The 26065-nt window shown below is 32.3% G+C and overlaps 7 protein-coding genes across 9 annotated transcripts in view; 4 read left to right on the plus strand and 3 right to left on the minus strand.

Moving 5' to 3' along the window:
* LOC128879084 (uncharacterized) overlaps positions 1-22368 on the plus strand; it is a 43324-nt gene extending 20956 nt beyond the window's left edge. The window contains exons 3-6 of one of the 2 annotated variants that reach the window (XR_008457560.1): positions 916-1217; positions 1510-1766; positions 2500-3332; positions 21088-22368. Coding sequence is in view for 1 of the 2 variants with exons in the window: in XM_054127917.1 (XP_053983892.1) it covers positions 916-1217; positions 1510-1766; positions 2500-3241 (1301 nt within the window). In the remaining variant the exon portion in view is untranslated. Of the gene's footprint in view, positions 1-915; positions 1218-1509; positions 1767-2499; positions 3786-21087 lie in introns of those variants that run through there. The other variant, XM_054127917.1, reaches the window with a different exon arrangement.
* LOC128879082 (ATP-dependent RNA helicase DDX24) lies at positions 3788-6838 on the minus strand. Its single transcript, XM_054127915.1, has 8 exons — positions 5774-6838; positions 5560-5705; positions 5131-5423; positions 4833-5055; positions 4670-4781; positions 4480-4597; positions 4225-4402; positions 3788-4148 (listed from the first exon to the last, which is right to left on the minus strand). The coding sequence occupies exons 1-8, from the start codon at positions 6686-6688 to the stop codon at positions 3845-3847; spliced, it is 2289 nt and encodes a 762-aa protein (XP_053983890.1). The 5' UTR covers positions 6689-6838; the 3' UTR covers positions 3788-3844.
* On the plus strand, positions 7105-8911 carry LOC128879085 (uncharacterized). Its single transcript, XM_054127919.1, has 2 exons — positions 7105-8046; positions 8150-8911. The coding sequence occupies exons 1-2, from the start codon at positions 7412-7414 to the stop codon at positions 8727-8729; spliced, it is 1215 nt and encodes a 404-aa protein (XP_053983894.1). The 5' UTR covers positions 7105-7411; the 3' UTR covers positions 8730-8911.
* Positions 9046-12003, minus strand: LOC128879083 (conserved oligomeric Golgi complex subunit 8). Its single transcript, XM_054127916.1, has 10 exons — positions 11716-12003; positions 11500-11571; positions 11293-11417; positions 10940-11215; positions 10654-10867; positions 10425-10585; positions 10083-10358; positions 9834-10022; positions 9611-9766; positions 9046-9523 (listed from the first exon to the last, which is right to left on the minus strand). Exons 1-10 carry the CDS (start codon positions 11768-11770, stop codon positions 9185-9187), a joined length of 1863 nt encoding a protein of 620 aa, XP_053983891.1. The 5' UTR covers positions 11771-12003; the 3' UTR covers positions 9046-9184.
* LOC128879087 (39S ribosomal protein L48, mitochondrial) lies at positions 12181-13440 on the plus strand. Its single transcript, XM_054127922.1, has 4 exons — positions 12181-12518; positions 12628-12705; positions 12785-12918; positions 12993-13440. The coding sequence occupies exons 1-4, from the start codon at positions 12495-12497 to the stop codon at positions 13279-13281; spliced, it is 525 nt and encodes a 174-aa protein (XP_053983897.1). The 5' UTR covers positions 12181-12494; the 3' UTR covers positions 13282-13440.
* On the minus strand, positions 13328-18922 carry LOC128879081 (WD repeat-containing and planar cell polarity effector protein fritz). The gene is made up of 15 exons (XM_054127914.1): positions 18596-18922; positions 18113-18242; positions 17863-18040; positions 17590-17783; positions 17332-17432; positions 17090-17204; positions 16791-17000; positions 16544-16707; positions 16362-16469; positions 16077-16285; positions 15889-16012; positions 15653-15822; positions 13880-15579; positions 13635-13770; positions 13328-13566 (listed from the first exon to the last, which is right to left on the minus strand). The coding sequence occupies exons 1-15, from the start codon at positions 18730-18732 to the stop codon at positions 13481-13483; spliced, it is 3762 nt and encodes a 1253-aa protein (XP_053983889.1). The 5' UTR covers positions 18733-18922; the 3' UTR covers positions 13328-13480.
* Positions 22369-24120: 1752 nt separating the features above from the next.
* LOC128879086 (uncharacterized) overlaps positions 24121-26065 on the plus strand; it is a 27202-nt gene continuing 25257 nt past the window's right edge. The window contains exon 1 of one of the 2 annotated variants that reach the window (XM_054127920.1): positions 24121-25544. In XM_054127920.1, coding sequence (XP_053983895.1) covers positions 25223-25544 — 322 coding nt within the window. In that variant the 5' untranslated portion in view covers positions 24121-25222. The remainder of the gene's footprint in view (positions 25545-26065) is intronic. The other variant, XM_054127921.1, reaches the window with a different exon arrangement.

Below are 26065 nucleotides of genomic sequence, written 5' to 3' on the forward strand. Positions count from 1 at the left end.
GAAAGGGGAGAAGCAGAAGACAATAAGAGAGTGTAGAAAAGGGTAAGAGGAGATAAGTACGACGCGAGGCAGCAAAATGGGAGGCTGTAGAATACATCAAAACGAGCGGAAAATGGTGACATTCAATGGAATATGAGTTATTAAGAATGTATTTCATAAAAAAAAAAAAAAAAAAAAAAAATAGAAGAAGAAAGAACAGTGGATAACTAAATATAACAATGAGTAGTAATAAAGAACATAGTATAACAAAAATGAAGGAAAAGTATCTGAAGACAAGAACGTTGAAAATGAGACTATAGCGGAAACAAAAAAATAAAGTAGGCAAGAGAGCAAGAGAAGGCACATGAAGTAGTGAGTAAAAGGAAAGAATAATAAATAATGACCAAGAGCAACGTTCTTGACCCAAATGCATATATAAACACAGCGTGCATACTCTAACCCCGATAAAAAGAGAAATATTATGAGAAACACGCAAATTATATGTTTGTAGCGGAAGCAGAATGTTAAATGTGGTAAATGGATTGTACAGCGGCGGAAATTCATTATGCGGTGATAAAATGACGTAAAAAAATCGGTATTTAAGTTTCAATTTCTGTTTTGAAACTGGAACTATTAACACTAATTGGAATATAGCAGCCTACTTCTACGGAATATATATCACCAGATATAAATCTAATGAGAAATCATACAATGTAGGCAGGGATCGTTAACTATGTAGATCGAATCAATATTTCTTGATATTTGTAAGGAAACCACGTGATTAGTTACAGTGGCGCCATCTATGAGTAATTTTTATTTCGACTATATGTCGATAAAAAAGAAAACAAATTTTGTTTCCACCTTCGCTATATTTATCTCTTTCAATCCCCGAATTAATTTGTTCGTTGTATTAGAATGTCTGTTACCTGTTCGCAGAAAATGGCAATCTACGAGCTCACTACACGAAGACTACGATAAGGGCTGGGGAGATTCTACGATTGATAGCCGTCTTCCAGGACACGAGGAAGTGCAGTACGGTATCCTTTGGGATTTCCGGTAGCTCATCCGAAAAGGATCAGTACGCGCAATGCTTGGATCCCCATGGTCGCGAGGTGTTTGCGCCATTGTCGGCGAGAGGCGAATTTTACGCCATTTGTCAGAACGGAAGCATCGACACCGGAAGCGACGAAGTGCTGTACAAGGTTCATCATCTTGCGAAAAGACAGTTACCTCTAAGGGTGAGTATTTTTTTTCTTACCTTTTATTATTACTTCTGTAATAAATACGCATCGTTAATACCCAATATTATGCAAACAGTTAATTATTCGAGTAGTATTAAAGTGGTAAAATATTAAAATACTATCCGATTTGACAAGCATTTTATTTCATTCAAATTGTATTTGCCGAATATTTGAATCACAGGAACGTTGAAATATTCCAATGCAGAGACCTCGAGAAGCAATCTTACCGTAATTGGGACTCATCGACGTTGGCTTATCACGTAAATATTTTAATATCCTCGCTTTTCAGGTTCGTTTAATAGCTGGTCCGCTTCCTGTACCCTTGCCAAGAGAATACGGCGGTTTGATGCAACTGGAAAGTTCAACACGTGGACCAATCGTTTTAGGGTGCATCGTACCGGAAAGGCCAGTTCACAATCCGGAAATGCTGGAGCTCGTGGTGACCGGAAGTGGCGCCCCAAGAGTGAGAAGGGCGCGATTAGGTTACCCATCGGAAGTTAGGTTGCTGGCATCGCCAAAAATGCAACGATTATTATCTGCCTGCAGGTAAATCTCGTAATTCCACTATTTATATGTATATACACATAATTATCACGTTTATCGTTTTTATTCAAACGACGTTTCCGCTATGGAACGTGTCGCCCTCTTCGGATAAACATAAAGTTAGAAATTATATGCGCGTATAATACAAATCAGAATAGAATCAAAAATCACTTTTGTAATAAATAACGATTAACACTATCGTTACTCGAAATAAAATTAAGTGGACTGGAAACTAATATCGTTTCTTTTACATTAAATTCAAACAAATTTTTTATAAATTTCTATTTTTTGCCATCTAGCCTTTTGCCATCTAGTGTGCAAATTGTCAGTGCCAGATCGATAAAAATCAATGAACTGATGAATGATAAACAAACATTTAAAATTACAAAAACGACATTATTTTCCGGTTCACCTAATAATTCATAACATATTCACTAAAGTACACTTTTGTAACATTATATTCCTACATATCTGGTATTAGAGTACTAAACTATTTCTATACTCTATTTGTAGTTATTCGAACGCACGCTTCCAGGTATAAACCGTTTAAGAGCCGATAAATCAAAGGAATATCGATTTCATGCATACGTGCGCGCAATCGATAGAACAGAAAGCACGTTACACGCCGATGTACGATAATATACCGTACTCTGTCCCGTATTACCGCGATATTCGAAAGATGCAAAACATTTGAAAATATACAATCTACGTGGCTTAACCTGTTCTTCCACTTCAGCCGAGCCGTCGGGGATCGTGCAACGGAACCGAGAGTGGCGCCTTTGAAGCTCCACCCAGTCGGGGAAAATCTCAAGGAGATGCATTTGAAGAAGATCAAACCGAAAACGGAAACGAAACCCATCCTGCAAAGCTTGAAGGACGGATTGGAGCAATTGAAGAAGACCACTGTCAGGGAGAAGAGTCAGACCAGGCAAAACTCTCGGAACGGATTTCTGGAACGGATCTCAAAGTTCACTCAGGGTGGTCGTAGTAGGAATCCGGCGAAGAAATCGGCGTCGTTTACGTTCGCCGTGAAACCGGAAATCGCGATAAGGTGTCAGGAACGTTACTCCAGTCTTGAGCCAGATACTACCTCTCATCCGAGTCATTCCAATTCCTCCAAGCAACCTGTACAAAGATCGGTCTCTACGAGCGTTTTGGAGATGCCGACGAACATCGAGCTGCAACCGAATTATTCTCGTGTCAGAGATAGTCTAACGCCAGTGCCATCCCTCCCTAAACTAACCAGGACCAAAGCTGACGACATTTACGCGGAGATTTGCGAGACCGCGGTTGCGCAGAAGTGTCCCGGAAGCCACGTGATGGCCAGGATCAAAATCGTCGTGAAAGGGCGCGATTCGCCCATGGAACTTTCGGGAAAGATCGGCAACGATCGATACGCGAACTCGATAGTAACGAACGAGCGGATCGATTCGATAATCAGTACGGAAGATGAGGTTATCTATAATACGATATTTTAAGTATGAAGAACTTTATAATTATAAGCGGGGATGGGAGAAATCTACTTAAAAACTGCTGCTTCCCGGTCGAATACGTAAAAATAGAAGTTAGGTGAGTAATTCACTTTGTACATTTCGTCAAAATTTGTATACGATTTTTAAAGTATACAAGTCCGAGAAAAACGTTCGCCAACCATTTGAACGTGCCCATCAGTGCCCATCCCTGATTATAAAGTTAACCGGCTGTGTTTCATGATTGAAAATCTGTTTTTATTGGCGCGCAGTTAGGAATTGAATCTGTATTATATTATATAAAGAACACTATAAAATTACATTTAATATTGTAGAAACCATAATAATTGCATGTACATACCTCTGCCATACGTACTAATGATCGCAATAAAATTTAGTAGATTTTTAAGAGTGAAAGGCTCGAGTTTCTTCTTCGAAATGACAGAATTGATGTAATATTTTTGGAAAGCTAAAAATGTTTTAGAAAATTCGTTCCAGCTAACTTGTTAGAAAAATGATTAATGATTACACAGGAAACAGAATGTAGACAATAAAATAAATATATAAAAATTTATTTATCATGTTTATTTTCCTCTGTTGAAGAAATCCGCATTATAACCTCTTTTTAGACTTTTTAGACTTTTTTGAGGTTTTGTTTTTAAGGAAATCTTTCTTATTTATAGATGTTTTACTTTTTTCCTTCCGTTTCTTGGGAATATCTTCAATAACTTTTTTCATAACATCAACAGCTTTCTGGTTTTCTTCGCTTAACCCAAATTCGATATTAACGTCAGGATATTTTCCTGAAAACCCTTTTGGGAATAGTGGTTTTGATATAAGAGACTCCAACTGACGCTTTTTTACTTTTAATTGATGTTTCAAATCTGCAGTTTCTTTCGTTTTTAATTCTAATTCTCTGGAATATAAAATTATTTTTATTATCAAAAAAGACAGTAGTAAATGCTGATAACCACAAGTTTGTGGAATCTCACTCTTCGTCTTCTTCTAAAACCAAATCCATATCCTCGACTGCTTTACGTAACCAACCCTTCTGCGAATTATCTCTACGGCATTTTAATTCCAATTTATCAATGTCTCGAGCAATATCAACTCTTTCCTTGACCGCGATTAGCAATCTATCTACTACTGGAAATATAGGTATGTCATCAGCTGAAATTAGAATAATTGTGAATTAATATTCCCTTCTGATTTGTCATTTAGCATTATTATCGAATTCATCAACTTACTGCGATCAAGTGTTTTACACAATTTGGTATAGTTCTGTTTTTCAGATGGTTCCATCATAAGAACTGTTATTCCTTCTTTCTGTGCTCGTGCAGTCCTTCCACTTCTGTGTACATAACTCTAAGAAATAATTAGACATAAAAGACTGAAAAAGACATATACTAAAAATTATTTAAACTTATCTATGCCTACTTCACTGGTTCTGGGAACTTGATAATGTATTACATGCTCAACATTTGGAATGTCCAAACCTCTTGCAGCTACATCTGTAGCTATTAGTAGCCCATCTTCGTCTGCCTGGAATCTACAATCGTTTACTATTAACTGAGAATTTTGTTTAATAAGAAATATTTACCTTTCAAGATTCTTCAATCGTTGTCTTTGCTGCATGCTAGCGTGCAAAGGTAATGGTCTGCATTCAAGTATTCCAAAAAGAGTAGCTAAACGTTTTACACAGCCAATACTATTACAGAATACCAATGTCCTACCAGCATGTCTTTTCAGAAAATAGTAAAGATAATAATCTTTGTGATCTATTGTACACACTATTCTACATTCTGTTAAATTACTGGCAGTACCTAAGAGAAAGACATTTTCATTTTTTTTAAGTTGTTACATTAATCATATGATTATTTAATGTAACAATACACAACCTGATTCTTTAGTAATGTCAACAATTTTTGGATGTTTTATTCCTACTAATTCTACAATTTTTTGTAACTTCTGACTAGCTGTAAGCTTGGATATCTTACTCTTATGATATTTCTTTTTTTTTCTTTGCAAATACTCTGGAATGTCATGCACCATGGTTAATGTAGCAGAAAACACAAATGTCTGTCGTTTTTTTAACATATTTTTATTCATATTAATTTTTTCTAGTAGCTGTTGCAATTCTTGGAAATGTCCTTTCTCCAACATTCTATCAGTCTCATCGATAGCCAAATACCTAATATAATTTACAATATATGTACTTCATATTGCTCATTATTTATTAAATTTAGGAAAATCTGTTTCATATGAAGTGTATCATATGCTTCAACTTCAAATTCAAGCGTATAAAAAAATTGTTTAATAGAACTCACTTAATTGAATCCACCTGATTAAGATGTGGATTGCCTTGCTGTATTAATTCCCATAATCTACCAGGTGTAGCAATCACAATTTCAGGACCTTTGCTCAATATTCTTTCTTGTTTAACTGCAGCCATTCCACCTAACACTACTGCTATCTAAATAATATAAATGTTTTAGCAACCATTCTATTTCAACTTCTTGTTTTACATCGCACAATACTGACCTTAATATCAGTATATTTTGCTGCTTTAGTGAGATGATCTTTTATTTGAACAGATAATTCACGAGTTGGTGTCAAGATTAATGCATATAATGGCTTTTGTGTATAATTCTGTGGTTTATTCATTTCTATATTATTGATAACACGTACACAGCCAATATTTTCATTGGTATCATCAACATCTTCATAATCAGATTCAGATGAATTATCACTTTCTACAGTCTTGTTTTCTGAACAGATCCAACCTTTGTTTTTATTATTGATGTACGTATCTTCTACAGATTCTACATCTGATTTATTAGACTGTTTTGATTCCAAAATACCATTTATAATTGGAATTCCAAAGGCTAATGTCTTACCACTGCCTGTTTCAGCAGCACCTAATATATCTCTGCGACCTAATATTGCTGACGGTAATGTTAATGATTGTATGGTCGTAGGCGAGTGAAACTGTTGATCTTTTAATGCTTTTATTATAACAGCAGGTACACCTAACATACTCCATGCCTGAACATCAATATCATACACATTTTCATCATCAGTATTAACTTGACTTGCATTGTTAGAATCAATATCTAAATCATCTTTTACAGATTGATTTTTTTGTGCTTTTTTACTGTTTTTTCTTTCAACATTACTTTTCTTAACTTTCTTAACCTTTACTTTCTTTGACACTGGCTCATCTGTGTCATCTTCTTGCCATTTGTTCAATGTTTTACGTTTTGTGGGTACTTTATTTTCTTCTTTTTTCTTTTCTCCGTCGCAAATTAAAATGTTAGTCTTGTTATTCTTTTTCTCCAATTTATAATCTGTTAATTCTTCTACACCGATTAAGCCATCAACAGCATCAGAAAATACAGAACCCTCTAATGTCAGTGGTTTCCACCCACTGAAATTACTTTTCATCATTTTAGACATAGCGTTTTACAACACTGATAATACACGTTATTATTATTTAAATATAATTAACAACTGAGAACATAACCTAATTTAGACCAACAGAAGCACGTGGAACATGGGCAGTTGTTTTCATGTGACCAACCCGGATCAATCATGATGAACATACCACAAAACTTGTCCACATTTTGTAAGTGCAACAAGAAATGTTAGGCATGTTTTGAATTCCCATTGGTAGGATGGAATTGATGGTACATATTTTTACCAATCGAAAATTGGAATATCAAGCGTTTTTCATTGAATCTGTGGTTAATATAACTAGCTTTTTGTTCCAACTATACCCAAAGATAGCAGATAGATTCTCTATTTTTAATTAACACGTTGTGATTGATGCTATTGGTAGAAGTTAACTGCAGTTAACTGTACACAATACAAAAGTTGTACGCATTTTCATTGCGAGAGTTACAAATGCTCTATCGCACGTAGAAGATACTGTAACCAACATCTATTTGCAATAACAATTCGTGTTGAATAAGTGATGTGTTGCGTCAAGACTTTATCATTCTTAGTTTTCCTTTGTACGACAAGACATTATTCGTAAATGAGTTGAAAAAAGTTCGTGGAGAAAGTTGGTGTCTCTGTAATAATGATGTTATATACACTGGACAGTTTAAAGACAAAGATACGTACAAGAAATTACCGCAGTGTAACAACTTAAAAGAAAGTTTTCTACCTTTTGACTCTATGAAAGGAAATTCAAGTATGCAAGAGGAGGTTAATAACTCAAACGTTGTAAACGATGCGAGCAAAGGAAATAATTCTTTAACGATGCAACCACCAACTACAATTCCTAAACCAAGAACTCCGTGTACTCCAAATGGTTTAGGAATGAGAAAACTAATTCCTGTCACCCAAAGTCAATTTAACGAAGCTCTATCAAAATTCAATTCTAATAAAACAGTTAATTTAAAACCGAACAAAGAAGTACCGACAGTTAGGGATACAAATATAAGTCCAATAAAAAAAGTTTCAAATGTTAAAATCACAACAAAGGTTCCAGTTTTGAAAATAACTATAAATAAAAAATATAAGAAGCCCCCTATGATAAATTTGGATAGAATTAAACATGAGCAGGATATTAGCATTCATACTGATCACAGTAAAGTAAAAAAGTGTTATACCAATAACAGAGTAAAAGCTGATTTAAAAAATTGTGTACAAAATATTTTTGCCTCTCCGAAACCACCTGTAACAAATTCAGTACCTGTCTCGCTTGAGAAACCTGACATCAAATGTGAAATCACAACAACGGAAACAAAAAGTGTTTGTACACCTAAAGCTGCATACACCAGGAAAGGAGACTTGTCAAGACATAATTCGTATGTATTATTATAAATAACAATGTGATTTATATTTTAATTGATATTCCGCGATTAAGAATGTGATGGTATACAATGTTTATTAGAATATAGTTTCTTGCAGACGTAACCAGTCATCAGCAGAAAAAATACGATATCTATATTCAAAAGCCCAACGGGACTGCGACATATTGAGAATACGTTTGAAAGCATTAAAAGGAAGACACAAAGAAGAGAAAGAAGAAATGCAAAAGTTACAGATACACTTAAATAATCATTATAAAAATCTTGCAGAAAAGTCTTGTGAATCTATGAAACAATTTAAAAAGAAAAAATTGTATGTATCTTTAGAAAATCCAGAGGAAAAAGATGAATATGAAAAATTGCTCAGAGAAGTTAGAAAAATTAAACAAGACCTACTAAATCCAAATTATCCTGTCAAAAAATTAAATAGGAAATTAGCACAAACAAATGTATTTAATCGTAATAAAAATAAAATAAGTAAAGAATATAAAAGACTGACGATAAATAATATTGCTGCAACAAATGACACAAACAATGGAAATACAAATATTGAAGTATACGATATTGATATCGAAGCTAGCAATGATTTTGTTAAGAAATCACATTGTGAAATTGAATCCGATAATATAATAATAATAAAATCTGAGATAGGTGAAGAGCTAGTTCTTATGGAATCATGATATTTTGAGTGACCCAAACAAGATGTGAAAAGTATTCAAAATTCTATGTACAGTTTATGTGTTGTGTTATATTTAGTGTTCCTAACCTAAACTTTCGTTACGAATTGGTACTAAACACGTGAAATTTGTTTAACTACTTTATGTAAACGTTGAAAAAAGCAATAATATTTAATATAGTTGAACATTGTATGATTTAATATTTCTCATACTATACTTCTTATTTTCATTAATAATTAACCGTAAGAATAATGACAGTTTTTATTTTGTAATAAAAGGTAATGTTAAAGAACTAATAAATTACTAAAGAATGTAGACGTTAAATTTTTCACATTAATTTGAGTTTTAATAAATATATATGTCAGGAAAGGAACAAATATTCATTTAAAAAACTATTGTTTTTATTTACAATATTTTTTTATATAATGACACATAATGAAATCGATTGAAATTTACAGTTATCTATTTTCATTTACACCATCGGTTGAGTTATTTGCAATAACTTTAATATCTTGATTCGATACCACAGTCGCTTTTTGCGAATCAGTAGACATAATCATTTGCTTTGCGGGTTCGTGTATTTCAGACACTTTCATTTTTTCCAATTGTTCGTCAGTTACGTCTACGTCTGTATTTTCTGATGTTGAAGGAGTTTCATTAGAAGTTTTTTGCAATATTTGTGATTGTATATTAGAGGTAGGTAATGGGGAAGTGATAGCATCTTTTCCATTTTTTGGAATCGGTAATAGAAGGGTCAACGGTTCTAAGATATTATCTCTATTTAAATATGTTATTCCCTGTAAACAATGTATATTTAACTTAAATTTTGCAGTATAAAGGTTTCTGAAAATTAATATAATAATTTATCAACTATATTTGCATACCTCTGTTTGTAATAAATTTTCTGAAATGCCTAAATGAACCGCAATTTGACTTGGTGGAAAAATAACGTGAATACAGTACTGTACATAAGGAATCAATTGTTCACTTAAACATTCCGTGAATTTAAGCATGTTTTCTCTTTCTGCAGTTGCGAAAGCCTACAAAATACATGCATCAAATCAAATATATAATAGTATGTTGTCATAAACAAAAATATTCGCTTACTTGTTGCTCCTGTTTATAAAAAATCAATATAGATTTTGCTACACTGTGTAGAGACTCTTGTAAAATGAGTGTACAGAAAACAGAAAGTGCTACTGGTGGACAAAGTCGTATTTCATTAAAAGCAGATATTAGACCATTACAGTATTCAGCTAAAGGGTAAAATTCCACTAATTGTTCTGGTGGATACTCCTACAAAAAATAATCTTGTATGATATAAATCAACGTGTAATAATATAAACAATTACTTACAGACTTAATCGTAGTGTTTATTTTTATATTAGTTCTGTAGGTTTTATTAATCAATGTAAATGATTCCATGTCTTTTTCAAACTTCTTTGTTGTTTTGCGAATACTAGACTCGAATTTTTCACCAATTACGCGTACAAATATATCGGACATTCGTCCCGTAAAATCAGCACCTACTCTACCAAATGAAAGACCAAAATACGTGCATTGATCTAAAATAGAATCTATAGATGTTACACCAGGTAAATCTTGTTCTAGAGTCGTTAAAAATTGAGATATCTGAAACAAAGAAGGAAAATTATGGTAGTAATATAATGGAGCATAAACTATAAATAATCGACAAACCTTTTCCTCAAGCCAATGATAAAAAATCGCACACTCGTTTACAGTTGGATCCCTCCCTGGTATTATGAGCTCATCATCATTAAACATGGCCCTATACTGTGTTATTATGTTAAACAAATGTATCCTTGATAATTCAATTGTTTTCGTAATATGAAGATTAGCTAATAAAAACAAACATATAATTTTATTAAATTGCATATTTTACAATCACTAGTAACAAAAAACTTACGATCATCTTTGGATATAGCACTTAAAAGACTTTGAAGCCAACTATCACGTGCTTGAAGAAACTTAATACGCAATTCTGGTTCAGTAAATGCATCCATTGATCGTAATAATCCAACAAGCTGTAAACATCTTGGAAGTGGAAGATCTCCTCTCAATGACCCAACAACTTGCCCTACCATACCTGACCAACTATTTTCAATTTCCGCCACTATGGACTATATGGTTAATAAACAAACTGAAACGTTTTCTGTTGTATCCTGTTTTTATGTCAAATACCGATATCATACCGATATAATTGGAATATCTCCATGTTTAGTTCCTAATTGATGTGCATATTGGGATAATTCTAATGCCTCATTATACTGATTACTCCTTAAGCAAGACTCCATTAACTGAGGCATTTCAAGTACTTCTAGCAATTCTGCATTTCTTGTTAATGTTAAACTATTTACTCTCCTATGCGCATTTATATCTTTTGAAGCATCACAGAACAATTGGCATTTCTCTACAAACTGGGGAATCTTTTGTACAAGCCCATCAAGCCGATTTTCGGTTTGATTAAACTTGAAATTGTACAAAAAATAATTAGTAAACATAATTCTGATACCACTGAAATTACCAAAACCAATATTATCATTACTTGTTTAAATATCTCCCTAGAACTTTCTGCAGTTTGAACGAATGTTTTATAATTTGCAAAAACTAGTTCTTGAGTAGTTTGCAATACAGATGTTTTCTCATCATTCAGATGATCAGGTTCTTTACCTAATAAATGTAAACAATTTTAAATAAAAAAACAATTCGTTGAATGATATAAGCTTCTCCAAAAATCCAAAAATTTGCTTACTGAGTTGATCAACATCATAACCACCAAGCTTTGACAAGTATTGATAAAACTCTGGGTTTTCTTTCCATGATTCTACATAATAAAGAATATATAGTATATGTACATTTGAAGTCCATTTTTAAATTGACAAAATTGTAATAATTTCAAATAAACTGTACAAAATTATATGTATTAAACGAATTTTTAATAATAGACTGTAAGAGAAATGTAAGTCACCTCGTATACCCTCCGGGAATATAAGGTTTATAACATTCTCAGTTTCGATATCCATTTTTTATTTAAACAACACATTTAAATATATTTTCTTTCTGACTCTAAAGTATTGTCATAGCAAAAATTTTATTCGCACAATCGTGCACACAATCCACAGTATCATAGAAGCAAGTGTCACATAGATTACTTTCCCATTCCTGAATGATAAGAAACGTACATTTTATCCAGTGAGATTATGGTACCTGGTAAAATAACTGCAACCTTTCATTGGTTCTGATCAGCGATGCCAGCCGAGCCCATCGTATGGTGTAATATTACCACAAACTAATCTGTGATATATTAAAATTGTAATATTTTTAAATATTCTCTGGATTATGGTTTTCTATTTTTGTATAATAAATCTCCCTTTACTTAAAAGTAAATCCCTTCGTTTTAATACCAATAACATGTAATTGGAATTGTAGTTAGCCAGAATTACATTTGGTATTTACAATTGCAATTGTACTCAAGAAAAGTTTCAAAATAATATTAAAATGCTAGGTGTTTAATTCTACTCTAAAGGATTCATCTAAAATGTTCCTTTATTCAGACGATCCTTAGAAATATGTAATTTGAGAAACATTGGTATAAAAGCAGCATGCAATGCAATGCTTATAGTTATGACACCTGATGATATCTGAATCGCTGTTTATTACAAATTACTATTAATTTAAAGTAATTGATTGAAATCACTTGTACTTAAAATTTGAATATCAATTCCTTTATCATTTCGTCATTTTGAAATGGCATTGAATGTTATTAAACAGGTAAGTGAATGCTTTTATCGGTAAGAATGAGGTTATGTAAGCGTACCGACAAAATTATGTATTATTAATATTGTTTACAAAAAATAATATAATTGCATTATGTACATAGGTCATAACGTGTCCTCGTCGTTTTCTAGTAAATGGGACATTAAGGTTCTACAGTATTTACGAGCCTTCATACTTACAGGTTATTTTATTAAATATTATAAATACTATCCAATGTGCTTGTTTGTATATTAATGTATGAAACCTTTTACATGGTGTAGCATAAGAGACCAGGGCCACCTCTTTATCCTACATTAAACATACAGCTTAGAGGATATGTATTTCCTCTGCTCGAATCTTATCAATCTTATATTTATAAAGTTGCAGACATATTGGATATTGATATTGATGATGGGTAATATAGCATTCGTACTTTTCACTAAATTCAATATTTTACATTTTAATAATATTTATTTTGTGTTTCCATAGTTATCCTTTTCCTCATCGAGAATATCATATAAAAAAATATAAAAAACAAAGCACAGTTGTTGATAGCGAATACAAACTTAAAATGTATGAAAGAGACATTATAATATCAAATGTAGATTCCCCAAAATGTCCCCTTTTAATTAGAATAATAGAGGCAGCTTTACCTGAAGGAGTCCATTTACGCGTAGATACCTATACGCCTGAAATGGAAACTAAACGTTACATACCTGACAAAGAATTACTTGACATGAAGGCTCAATTAGAAAATATGTCAAAGTCAAAATCGTGAATATATGAAAAAAGACATTTAGGTATTACTAATTTATATAGGAGCAGATGAATTATTTAGTAATACAACTGTAAAACAATTTTTATTGTATAAAAATTATGTACAAAATATGTGTGTAGATATTCGTATAAAACAATATAAATGCATGTAAATACAGTCTCACATTCATCTTCCTTTAATACCTGAATCCTTTATCTATTTATAGAAGTCCAAAGTGTACAACTTTTATTTTAGAACCTTCCTCTGATTTTGGGGGTTCTTTTACTTTGTCATTAATATCATCTTCTGTAAAACATAACATTTAAGTATTATGTATATAAAAATTACTTTACTTGCTGAATTTCGTCGCATACTCGATAACGGTTGAAAATCCTTAAGGTAATCTTCATTGCCAAGGCACAATGGAAGGCTTTCTGCTAATTCGCGTTTCGGATCGGTCAAGTGTACTTGAGTAATCGTAGAACGTTTTTGTTTATGTAGCGATTGGCCCTGTAAATAAACTCTTAAGAAATGAAAATATCAACTAACAAACACAATCATACTTATTGCTTCAAATAAATTTCAATATTTCTTATACTTCAATACTTTGTACACTTACTGTATCAGGTACAAATATGTGCGTTACTGTATCTGAAAATTTGACCTTTGGTTTCTCATTTGATGTCAATGTTGTATCCGTATAAGGGGAGAATGGGGAACAGGAGCTAGAAGTAGATGTAGATATAACAGGTAGGGGTGGTATATTTGATGACACCTTACTTTCTTTACTAACACTAATATTTGTACTATTTTGTGATGATACTAGTTTCGAATGCCTATTCTCAAATCTATTCTGTATACTGTAAGTAGAAGGGAACTGTGATGCACCAACTTTCATACTGTTAGTAGAGGAATGTATATTAATATTATCACAACTTCCATGGAATGAAATGTAATCGAGATCATAATTAAGTCTATATCTAGAAGGTTTAATATTACTATATTTATGATGAACTTGTAGAATGTTAGATGTGGAATTTTGTCTTTGCAGTAGGTGTGACGTGACATTTCTTGTTCTAATAGACGAAAATTTTTGAATTGATTCGTCAATATCTGCTAATCCAGATGTACTTCTGGATAAAGGAAGATTCTTCCTTGGAAGATTTTGAAAATAATTTGTAAATGAATTTGTTAAAGAAGGTGGTGGTGGTGGGATGCTGACATCCCCCATTTTTTTCCCCATAGCAGATTGTTGTAACTTGATAACACTATGACTATCATCATCATTGATACTCTTTGAAATACTATTACGAGAATCTTGTACTTGGTTGTCAAGGAAATTAAATGATGTTGACATAAGGTTACTATGACTGCTATGAAGACTGGATGTTAATTTGTTTGCTGCAGTAGGTTCAGGAAGTGTTTTAGATGTGAAATCATTCATTGTAACAGGTGACTTCATATTTCTAAGAGAAGCTAAAGTTGTGGTAGAATCAGCTTTGCTAGTTATTAAATTACTAAAAGAATTCTCATATGGACTTGGAATACTTGTACCAAGTGTACTGAAGGATGTTGACATGATATTGCTATCCACTTTATCTAATGAAGTGTGTGGCAGATCAGAAGGCACATCTAACGTTTCGTATGTTGGATTGTTGAAAGGAGTAGACGAGAAGTTATTTTCTTGTGTTAAATTAGTTGTTACTGTGTTATCAGATATGCTATCAAGAGAATATTCCATTCCTCCTAGTACAGCTTTGTTCAATGTGATATTTACAGAGTTTTCTGTAAGCCGATTCGATACTACAGATTTTCGTTCATTCATGGACAGACTTCCGAATGAAGTGGTCATTAAATCATCGGAAATGTTATTAAAAGACTGTGAAGTATGAGTAGAAGTTACTGTTGACGTTGGCGTTGAATTTGTATGAGTTTTATATAGCGGTTTATTAAATGACGTTGACGCAAAAAACGTATTTAACAGCGAAAGATGCGACGAATGATTAAAAGAAGTTGTGCTAAGTGTACTGCTGGGCATATTGAAAGATGTTGATACTAGATTGCAATCAGTTTTTTCATTAGACGAAATATCCGTAAATGATGTAGGTAATAGACTTTTATTAAGGTGATGAGGATCAAGGATTGGCAATGGTGGGATCTGACTATTGGATTTTTTTCTATAACTATGATTTTTAGAATGTTTTGTATCAGTCTGATCTCCTTTAGAAGAATTTTCACTCTCATCAGTGAAAGATTCCTCTCCTTTATCGCTCGTAGAATCGGAGCACAATGAACACGACGCTCTAGAACACGTAGAATCTGAAAATGTTGTATTATAGTACTCTTGAGGAAATAAACTGTTCTTGAAACAACATATTCCATTAATTCTTACGTGAACTATTACAACTGTTTGATCTACTCAGTATACGCTCAGCATTTTCTTTTGCTGCAGTTGCCATTGCCATATCATTTACAACTAATGCGTAAAAGTGTATATCCATAAAAAGATCGTGATCATTTAGATCTATAGCAAGTCTAAAAGCTTTCTCAAACATTTGATACCTACATTAATTAAAATTAATATTTTGTATAGGACGAATACTTCTTAAATGCTGAAGTACATAATACCTTAATAAATGATGGAAAAATCGTCTTGTTAAGTCTCTTACTTCATCTCCATATTCTTCTTCGATAGTTTGACTTATTGGTTTAATGGGAACATGGAAACTACCTAGTGCATTCTGTATAAAATCTAAAAGATTGAACTACTTGTATTATCGACAGTATATCAATTAAAATACAAAACTGAATCTTACTTTCACGTTCTGGTGTCAATGGCAATTTAAACAAGTAATTCAAAATTTGATTTAGCGCATGCATGCACGCGCGAGGATGAGTATCCCAATTCATAGATAACAATAATGAAGTTGCTTGTTCAACTTGATACAAGGATAAATATCTTTTGACTAACACATCTCCAGAGAGAGAATCTCCTTCTAACATTTTTATGACACCTATAGGGCCTCTATTAATATATTACATTGATATTACTCATTTTTTAATATTTCGTCCATTTTATGAATAATATTAATATAGCATACCGTTGAAAAATAAGTAATAATAGAGAATTCCCATGATTGTGCAGATCAATGTAGCAATTCAGATCATTCTTTTTATTCCATTCCATACGCAATAATGCTGGTTGAGTTCTGCATTATAAATAAATTTCATATTTTATACATACATTCCTAACTTTATTATTATCATATTGATAAGGAAATACCTGAAGTATGAGGACAAATCAAGAATATTAGCTGGTGTTACTTCTTCACTTAAGGTCTGACTTTTAATACATGACAGAGAAATATCGAAATGTTGGAATTGACCTTTGTCATTTCCAATGATAAATATTATTCCATCACTGTGCCATGATGCTAATGTAGGTATCTTAAAAATGTATATATTTCTTTATATGTTTCCAGAAGTAATTACTTTTTTTTTTTAATTCTCTGCATACATAGATCACTTACAAAACCTGCTTTTACACTAGTAGTGGTGGCTCTGATTTGATCATAAATTATTACAGATCCATCTATGCAACATAATAATAACAATTCCTGATTGGGTGAGAATTTTACACAACTTGTGTGTGTAGGTAAAGGCACGGATATCACTGCTATTCTTTGCAGTTTATCTTGTTGGGAAACTTCGTATGTTCTCCATTCTATAGTCACCTCCCCCTATGTTATATTTATGATGTAAAATGTCCATTTGTAAAACTAATGCTACAAATGAATGATTGTAATACTAAATCATGCATAACTATTACCTTTCTTGATACTTTTTGTTCTACAGAGTGAATAATATTATCATGATATGCATCAAATATTATACACAAGGGATCAAACTCGCTACGTATATAACAAATTAATTCTAATTTTACTCTGAAAAAAGAAATACATAATGCTGAAATACTTTTACCATACAAGCAGGAATGTAATACTCTTGTCAAATGTAAAAGCTACAACATCAAATTTAACGAAATCTTAGTGCTTAGAAAGATTTTTATACCCTATTAGACGATAAAGATGTATATTTGCACGATCATGCTCTTTAACAGCAGGACTCCACGGATAAACTTCATTCATTGTAGATTTCCACCAAATTAATATCTACAATGTTTGAAATTATATTATAAATTTTCAGAGATATTCTCAATAAACTATGTAATTTAAGGAAACTGAGAAATTTTAATTTAATCCATTATGTGGTAAGCGATAGGGTTAGTAAAAAGTAATATTGTTTTAAGAAATGTGTGAATATATTTACCAAATCATCACATTTATTAGTTTGTACTTTTTTATCCAACCTGCGACCATTAGGACCAAATAGATCAATTGTGGATAACTTTGGTTCAAGTTTATTAATTTTATCAAAAACGTGTCTTTTTGATCTTGTGAAATGTACAAGGCTTACTTGATTATCATTATAGACGCAAAGTATATAATTTTTAGTAATTACCACTACAAATATTAATGATAAAGTATTTAAACATTGCTCGGCATACAAATATGGATTATGTAAATGCAAGCTATTATTTACCATCTGATATATGCTCAGAAAGTTTTCCTACAAGATACTTATCAAAAGTTATTTTATATATGTCACCAGTAGTAATGTTGACCTGTATTTGTATCAACAAGGCATTATTTAGCATCAATTGGAAGACACAATCATCATACCACTGGCAATATATAATTGAATTGTCCTTCAATTGATCCTATTAAAATTAATTCAAGTTAGAATACAGAATCATATTTTAATTCTGATCTGTGCTTTATTGAAATTTTACCTCCAAATATTTGATAGAATCTTTTAATTTATTTCCTTTCTTATTGGTTGGTACATATATCATACCACGCTTCTGACAATATGATCTTTTCCCTTCCTCATGTACATTATCAATACGTTTATCATGATACCTGTGATAACATTATAATATTTCCTTGTATTTTTAGAAAGTTTCCACCCATAGCAACCAAAGGATTAGAAACATGCATTATATTAAATTAAAAAAATTTATAGTGGATAGTTTTCCAATCGAATGTTGGTAGCAATTTTATTAAAATAATGAATTAGTGAAATGGAGATATATGTTATTAAAGTCATAACAAATTTTAGAATGAAATATCGAATATTATTTAACTTTATTATACATAGAATGGTTGATAGTAATAGTTGTAGCTTTATTTTTTTATCATTTCGATATAGAAGGTATAATGGTTAATATAATGGTTAATATAATTTATAATATACGCAAATTATTTAATCTCACCGAAATGCACCAAAGTCTGTACTCTTTATATTAATGTTGTCATCGAAACTCCATAAGTTTACTTCACCGAATAGTGTAAACATTATAAAAAAATAGCTACTCCAAACGCATCGATCACTGAACACTAAACTTTGCATAAACAAACTCACGTTAGCTTGGACAGGTTATGTTTCACTGCATTAGAAACAACTGGTTTTATTCAAATTGAACACGATAAATATAAAAAAACACTGTAATATTTAAATTTACAATAATCGAGATTCGTTCTTCACCATTTTGTTGTTGTGTACTACCGATGTCATTGCTATTGTCAGCCACAGGTGGACAATGTTGCCAACCGTAGATGTTCTAAATTTAAATATTCAAATTTTTGAATGTTTTGTATAGGAAATGGTAGGATACATATATTTTTACAATAAAAACATTTTGTGAAAGATTTTAGAAAAAGAGGAAGTCACTCAAAGTAATTTAATCAGTTTAAATTCGTCATTGATGGAATGAACGTGGAACGTGGAATTTTTGAGGTAAAAATTTATGAACAAAAAGTGTTCCTCACGTTTATTTATACTTATTTAATAGAAAATTAATTATATTATTATCGCTTTCGTTAGATTTAATTCTTTATTCAATGAATATAAAAGAATTCTTAAAGGAAACCTCTATAAAGCTTGTAGTTGACTATATAATCAAACTAAATCTTTACAAAATGACTCACTAATAAACAATGTTTATAATACATTGTAATACAAATAATGTCATAATGTTATCCTTATCATTTATGTGTCTACGTTACCGATTTAGAAGGGAATAAGATTGCAGCGCTACTAGCGATGGGAATTCAAATTAATGTGTTTTTTATACATTTTTTTTATTTGCTCGTACGCGAACAAAGATTAATTTATTTCTTAAAGTTTATTTCTTAAAGAAAAACTGACAAAGATATTGGAAAGTAATGTATAAAGCATCGATGAAGTAAAAAAAAGTTTAATTCTATCAGTTTAATTCTATAATGCACGAACTCAAAATACATAAACAACTCTCCAAAAAGTTAAAGAGTTTGACTGACAAGTTATGCCTCATCTTTCTTCTTACTCTCCAGACGTTCTCCCAAGTGATTACCACCAGTTTCGCAACAATGTTATTTAACGAGAACTAAATCTTCAAACAAAAATAAAGTCCGATCAATATGCATCAAAACTAGAGCTTCAATTTCACGATGGTAATCAAAATATGCATATAAGACAGCGTAATGCAGTGAATCAATGTTTCTCAAACTTCATCTTCTTGTATTTCCCTTCAACAAGGAAAACTTTCAGCGACGTTTACAGAATAGCATTGAATTATTATTTAAAAATAATTTGTATGTATATAATAGCTTGATACTTTTTGCTCGAGTTATATAATTTTTTTAAATATACTTAAACATACTTTTCAACTTGTTATTTTGTAAAGACTAAACTGACACAATAGCAGAAGTGATCTTAATATTTGTTCTTTTTGTAATAAATGATAAAAAAAGAAATGCGCTACTAATTAAATAAATTGATTGTTTCTCTTGAAAATTGTCTGATTAAAACGCATGAAATTTAGAGCTGAGTAAATAGTTAATACTGTTTTCTGTACGAACCAGTGGGCGAATTGAATTATGAGAAATTACTTCTTCATCATGCGAGCGGAACTGATAAACCGATGAACTGTCCAATAAACCGTGAGAATACACCGCGTGCCTCCATAATAATGACGCAATTCGATAGACATGGATAGTGCATGTGCACATGGTTATGTTTGTGGCTACTATTTCGTACGGCTGTTATTACGTCGCATATTCCTGAAATTTCTGTATCTGTACAGGTTATTGCTACGCGATATCCTGGATTTTTGATGTTCTGAATTTCTGATCCAAAAATTAGTTTGTATTTCTTCGCTCATTATGACAGTGTTACAGTTCAGTTAATCCTACTTTTTTAAATTACAATTTCAGAATCGAATGTATGTGTGAATATATCATTTCAAATGTTACCGAATAAAGTAATAATAAATATAATATTTATAAATGTCGTATTGTAAAACAAGCTGACTTCTTTTTATAATGTTAAATATATTTCAGTATTAGTGCCTTGGTAATACAATACAAAAGTATACAATTAGAGATCGACATCTGCTGTCACAAGTGGAAATTCGTTTCCGCTAATGATGCTTCATTATCGATCATAATTGACAAGGCGATAATGGAGGACATACAATATTCCTGTTGGTAGCGAAACATTTATCCAGTTCGGTTTGCTTAAACATTGTTAATATGAATATTAAACGCAGCTTCTAAACAGATAAAAGTATTACAAGTTTTAGTTGAAGTGATATTTTAATTCTTTGAAAAAAGAAAATAAACAGGCGACCTTAAAATAACAAAAATGAAATTTTATTATCGAATCAATGCCAATGTTGAAAGTTCAAATTAAATAATATAAAAATTAACCTTTTTTTTTTGATAGATGTGAATCAAATGCAGATTTGTTGGTTACAACGTCATGAAAAAATCGATAAGAATAAGAACCTTGGGTATGTCGTCACTCCTCGCAACAGGTGCATTCATGAATTTTTAAAGGAGATGAAACAGGGGGTGTACTTAAAGATGTTACTCATTTAATTACAAAGACATCTTACAGCAAATCGAAGCAATTATTGTAACGTTATCGAATAGATCATAACTTGATATGTAATTGTTATTGCCAAAGCGTGGTTGAATAAACTTTGTTCTTTCCGTTGGGTTATTTTACTTGTTTTTATATATATTTTTATAGTATAATGGTTTGTACAGTAAATGAAATAACAATATGAAAACTAATCTTTCTATCAATCTAAAACTTTCTTTTTACGCATATATATAAATATGTATGTTATTAAAGTGCTGCCTTCATTTACTGGCCACTAATTACAATTGACGTCATTATCGAAATTCGGATTGCCTCATTTCAACACTAACATTCTATACGGAGCAGTCGTTACAAAAGAGAAGATCCAATGGGTTCGCTGCTGATTTATGTCCAACTAACTTTCGCATCAGGAAATATGAGCAATGCTTCGTCAGTGCCCCAGGAAAGCTCTGTATTCGCGTTACGAACATATTCCAAAGTAAACTGTCTGTAAAAATTACATGCTATGTCCCCGTAGTCGACTTGAAATAGGTTCTAAAATTTTATTTAAAAAAAAAAAGGTCACCTCTTTATCCTGTAAATTAGTAATTATCAAAATTAACCTCTTCAGGGACGATTTTATCGGAAATAACATTATCAGTGCAACCAAATGGTAAAATTTCTGATTCTGTAGCGAATAAGTTATTACCAAATTTTTTTTATGCCAGTAATTATAATTATAAAAAACTAGGCGTCCACATGTGGCCAAGGGCGTGAAAAGGTTAATTTTGATTTCAAACTCAAATTTAGAGGGTAAATTAATCCAGTGATTATAATTAATCTACTTTTCCCCACGAAATTAATTCATTAACAAAAGAAAATATATTGCGTTTATTTTGCACGTCTTTTTTCGCCCTGAGGAATGAACTCTCTATTCTAAATAGCGATTGATCCGACACGCTGTACGTACGTATGTACATGCAGTGTTTCGTTTGGAATAGCGTACAATGGAAACAATGAGAATCATTTTCCGTGAATATATGTTTGGAGTTTCGATTTAACGAAGGAGGCGCTTAACGAGTAAGTTTCCCTCCACGAAACTTCCGATTGTCTTCGACGATGAATTTTCCACGTAGTTCGTGAGAAAATAGCGGTCGGACTTGGCACAATCCTATCGGATCGTTATTTAAACTTCTCTGGATTGACTATTATGTAGACAGTCAGGATTTATCACGTTCGTGACCTCTAAATGTCCTACGATCGACGAGATTCATTTTCATTTTCTCAACTCGTCGTATACTGAAATTGAATTTAACACTTTTATACTAATAAGATAATTTTTATCTTGACAACTTTAGTAGTATTTTATTTAGTAGAGTCGTTTTTTTGTTAATATTTATACGTATAATATTTCATAATCCATATAACGACGGGAGGTGCATCTGTGATGGCACTTCCTGTTCTCACTGCTAGAGGGACACCGAGCGTTTGCGCGTTTCTCACAAGTGTTCGGACCGCCTAATATTTATTTATAAGCCATTCCCGTCCAATCTCGAAATATCCCGGCGTCTAGTATTGGTTGTCTCAGTAAAAAAACTGATTAATTAATTACCGATCTATAAACTGTTAAAAATGATATTTAAAATTCGAATTGATTACTTTCAAATAATCCTGAGTGTAATTATTTAGTTGATATTTGTTTAGAATTTTACGTTTCATCACACAAACGTTTCCATTATCAGTTTCCATTGGAACGCCATAATAAACGAAAATGGCACAATTACAAATCGGAGGAAGAATAAATTTGTAAAACACACACCGAATATTTTATAACAGTCATTGTCTGTTCATTGTTCGATATGCAGTGTTTGTTCCATTGTCATAAACATGTTACGACAATTTCCATTAAAACATCGTAATAAACGAAACGAATAAAAGTAATTCAAAAAACGAATTCGTTACTGAAGAATTGCGCGTGAAATGTTATTTGAAATTCAGATTTCTTGGATTGTTGAAATTTTTGTCTGACAAAACAGCGAGAGAGAAACGGGCATAGTTATTCTTTAAATTGGCCAGCAACCAACTTTCGTGAATCCATAGTATACAATATTTGAATATTGTAATTCAACGTAGGACAGTCTATTATCTTGAAAAACAAATTCTTTTTCCTTTTCGTTTTTTAATAGTTTTCTTTTCAGACGGTCGAAATTAAAACGTAAAATGAACATCGGAATTTGCTGATCAGCTGTGCACTTTACCTTTTGTCTCGCCTAATGACAAACAAGATTAGTGGTCTTCGACGTGATAACGTGTCGATAATAAAAATTACATTGACGTCACATTTTATCCGACATATATTCTTAAAAGTGACTGTCTTATAAATTTTTAGTGTGAAATGTTTCTCTTCTTTGCTTCGCTATTGCACCACACTCGGTTGTTTACAACAAAAAAATGTATCTACCGATGCTTCGTCTAACTTGAGCTATCCGCGACGAGATGACCTCTGCAATTCGTCAAGATTTTCTTGCATCCTTAGTGTTTCTTGTTAATTAAATATCCAGTTCCAGTCTTGGAGTGTTGTTAACATTTATCATTTGACAATCGCAGTTTATTTAACGAAGCATCTTTCACCCACAACCACTGGCAATTTCTGACTGAAATTTTGTTAACTTCCGGTGCTCCTACTAAGTAACAGCTTAGAAATGAAATATTTGAACAGAGTATATGAATTGCGATTCATAATTCAGATAATATTTCTAACGACTGTGGTATTACCAAATGTAGGTTCGATTACGTGTTCGCTTAAAAGCTTCGACTGCTTGATTGTTATAATAAATATCAAATGGGACACGAATTCTTAGAATCGAAACGTTTCGACAAATAGATGATTTAAATTAAATTCGCCATCGCTGTATTTGCCATTTACGAATGATACAATATTATAGTGATAAATAAAATACATATATAGATAAAGAGTCGCGAAAAGTGGGAATGGAAATTCGTGAAAAAATCTCGAGAATTTCCGAGGAGGGGTTCTTGAGCACAATCTCTCGAAATGAACTGCAACTTTTCTAGAGTTTGAATGGTCGTGTATATTGTAGAAATGAACTGGTACTGTGTTAGAATTTTAATGGTAGGATTGAATATATAAAAGACAAACGTAGAAATATATATTATAAATTGCAAAATTGTTGAGCTTAACTCACTAGAACAAGCTTATAATATGACTCTTAGAGAGGGAGGTAGGTGAAATGCTCATCAAGGGAGTTGAAACTTTGACGATTTGAAAACTGAATCCCCAGGATTGGGTTCATAAGAGATATACAAATAAATAAATCATGAAAGTATTGGCTTTAACTCGCTAGAACAAGTTCAAGATATGACTCTTAGAGAGGGAGGTAGGTAAAATGCTCATCAAGGTACCCGAAACTTTGTCGACATGAAAACTAAAAGTGCGTACATTGATCCACAAATCTACCAATTCTAATTAATGATTTCCTAATTAAGAGGAAGTTATAATAAATTACATAAGCATCTAGAAAGTACTAGTAAATAAAAATTATACCTCAGAGCCTATAAAAGAAAAAGAGTTGCAAAAAATAATCCAAACTTGAGAATAAACACCACAACCCTTTATAAACCAACGAATCTCTTAGTTCGTAGTTCACCATAATTCCTCAGGTACCCTTAAATTAAAACACACCACTCCCATTAGAACCCACGAATAATAAAAAAAAACAAATCAGTTTGTACATTTCCTATAAACCTACGAATCTCTTACTTCTTAGTTCACCATAATTCCTCAGGTACCCTTAAATTAAAACACACCACTCCACCCACCACCCCCATTAGAAGCCACGAATAATAAAAAAAAACAAATCAGTTTGTACATTCCTGTCCCGGCCACGCTGTTTATGCCTGTATCCATGGCTCCCATCAATGAGCTTTATCAGATTTCGTTGGCTTTGTTACCATTCTGCACAGGATTGCTACCATGCGTATACGAACACCACCCACAGTACATGCGTGCTCAGCATGCCCCGCGGGGGGTATCCGACTGCGCCACCCCCTTGCTTCCCGTAAAAGAAGGAACGCGCAACGTCCCACTTGTTCATTCACAACCACCTGCTCGTCGAGGAAGCATCGGCCCTCCAGTCCATCTACCTGTCGAGCCGCGAGCTATCGAGTCGAACGGAACCACTCCACGAGCAACAGGATGAGGAGCCACACGACTTCCGGTGTACCGCTTACGGTCTGCGTTTCCGCCTGCCTCCTGATGGTCCTGCTCTTCGCCAGTGGCACGACCTACGCCAAACGTGAGAAATTGTTTCATTCGTCAGATTGGGAATCGTTATTGAAAACAATTTGGATTTGTGCGTGAGAATACTTTTGTTTGCACATTTCTTATTGAGGTGTGAAATATTTGTTTTAGAGATATTTTTGTATAGTTGATTTCTTGCATATTTTTTTATTTGTTAGAGGTTGTGTGAAAGGTAGTTTCCAAATTTGGATTAGTTTTTCCAACCCCCTCGTGAAGTTGTGAAATATTTCTTTTAAAGACTAGTGTGTTTATCGAAGAAATGTCTAGGAATAGCGATGAGGAGGATTTCAATTTTCTGTAAAAGTGGGGTCGAAGGAATTTTCAAGAATTTTATATTTATCTCAGTTAACAAAATTAAATTAAATTAAATTAAAAGTTATCACGAAGATCATTAATTACATAGAAAACAATTTGGATCTTGAAAGTCTCAACAGGATTTTAGATTAGTACATTAAATTTTACGTTGTCTATAATTAATAATAATAATTAACAAACAGGTCATTAATAACATGGAAA

The sequence above is a fragment of the Hylaeus volcanicus genome, chromosome 6 (genome assembly GCF_026283585.1).
Source record: "Hylaeus volcanicus isolate JK05 chromosome 6, UHH_iyHylVolc1.0_haploid, whole genome shotgun sequence".
NCBI classification, from domain to species: domain Eukaryota; kingdom Metazoa; phylum Arthropoda; class Insecta; order Hymenoptera; family Colletidae; genus Hylaeus; species Hylaeus volcanicus.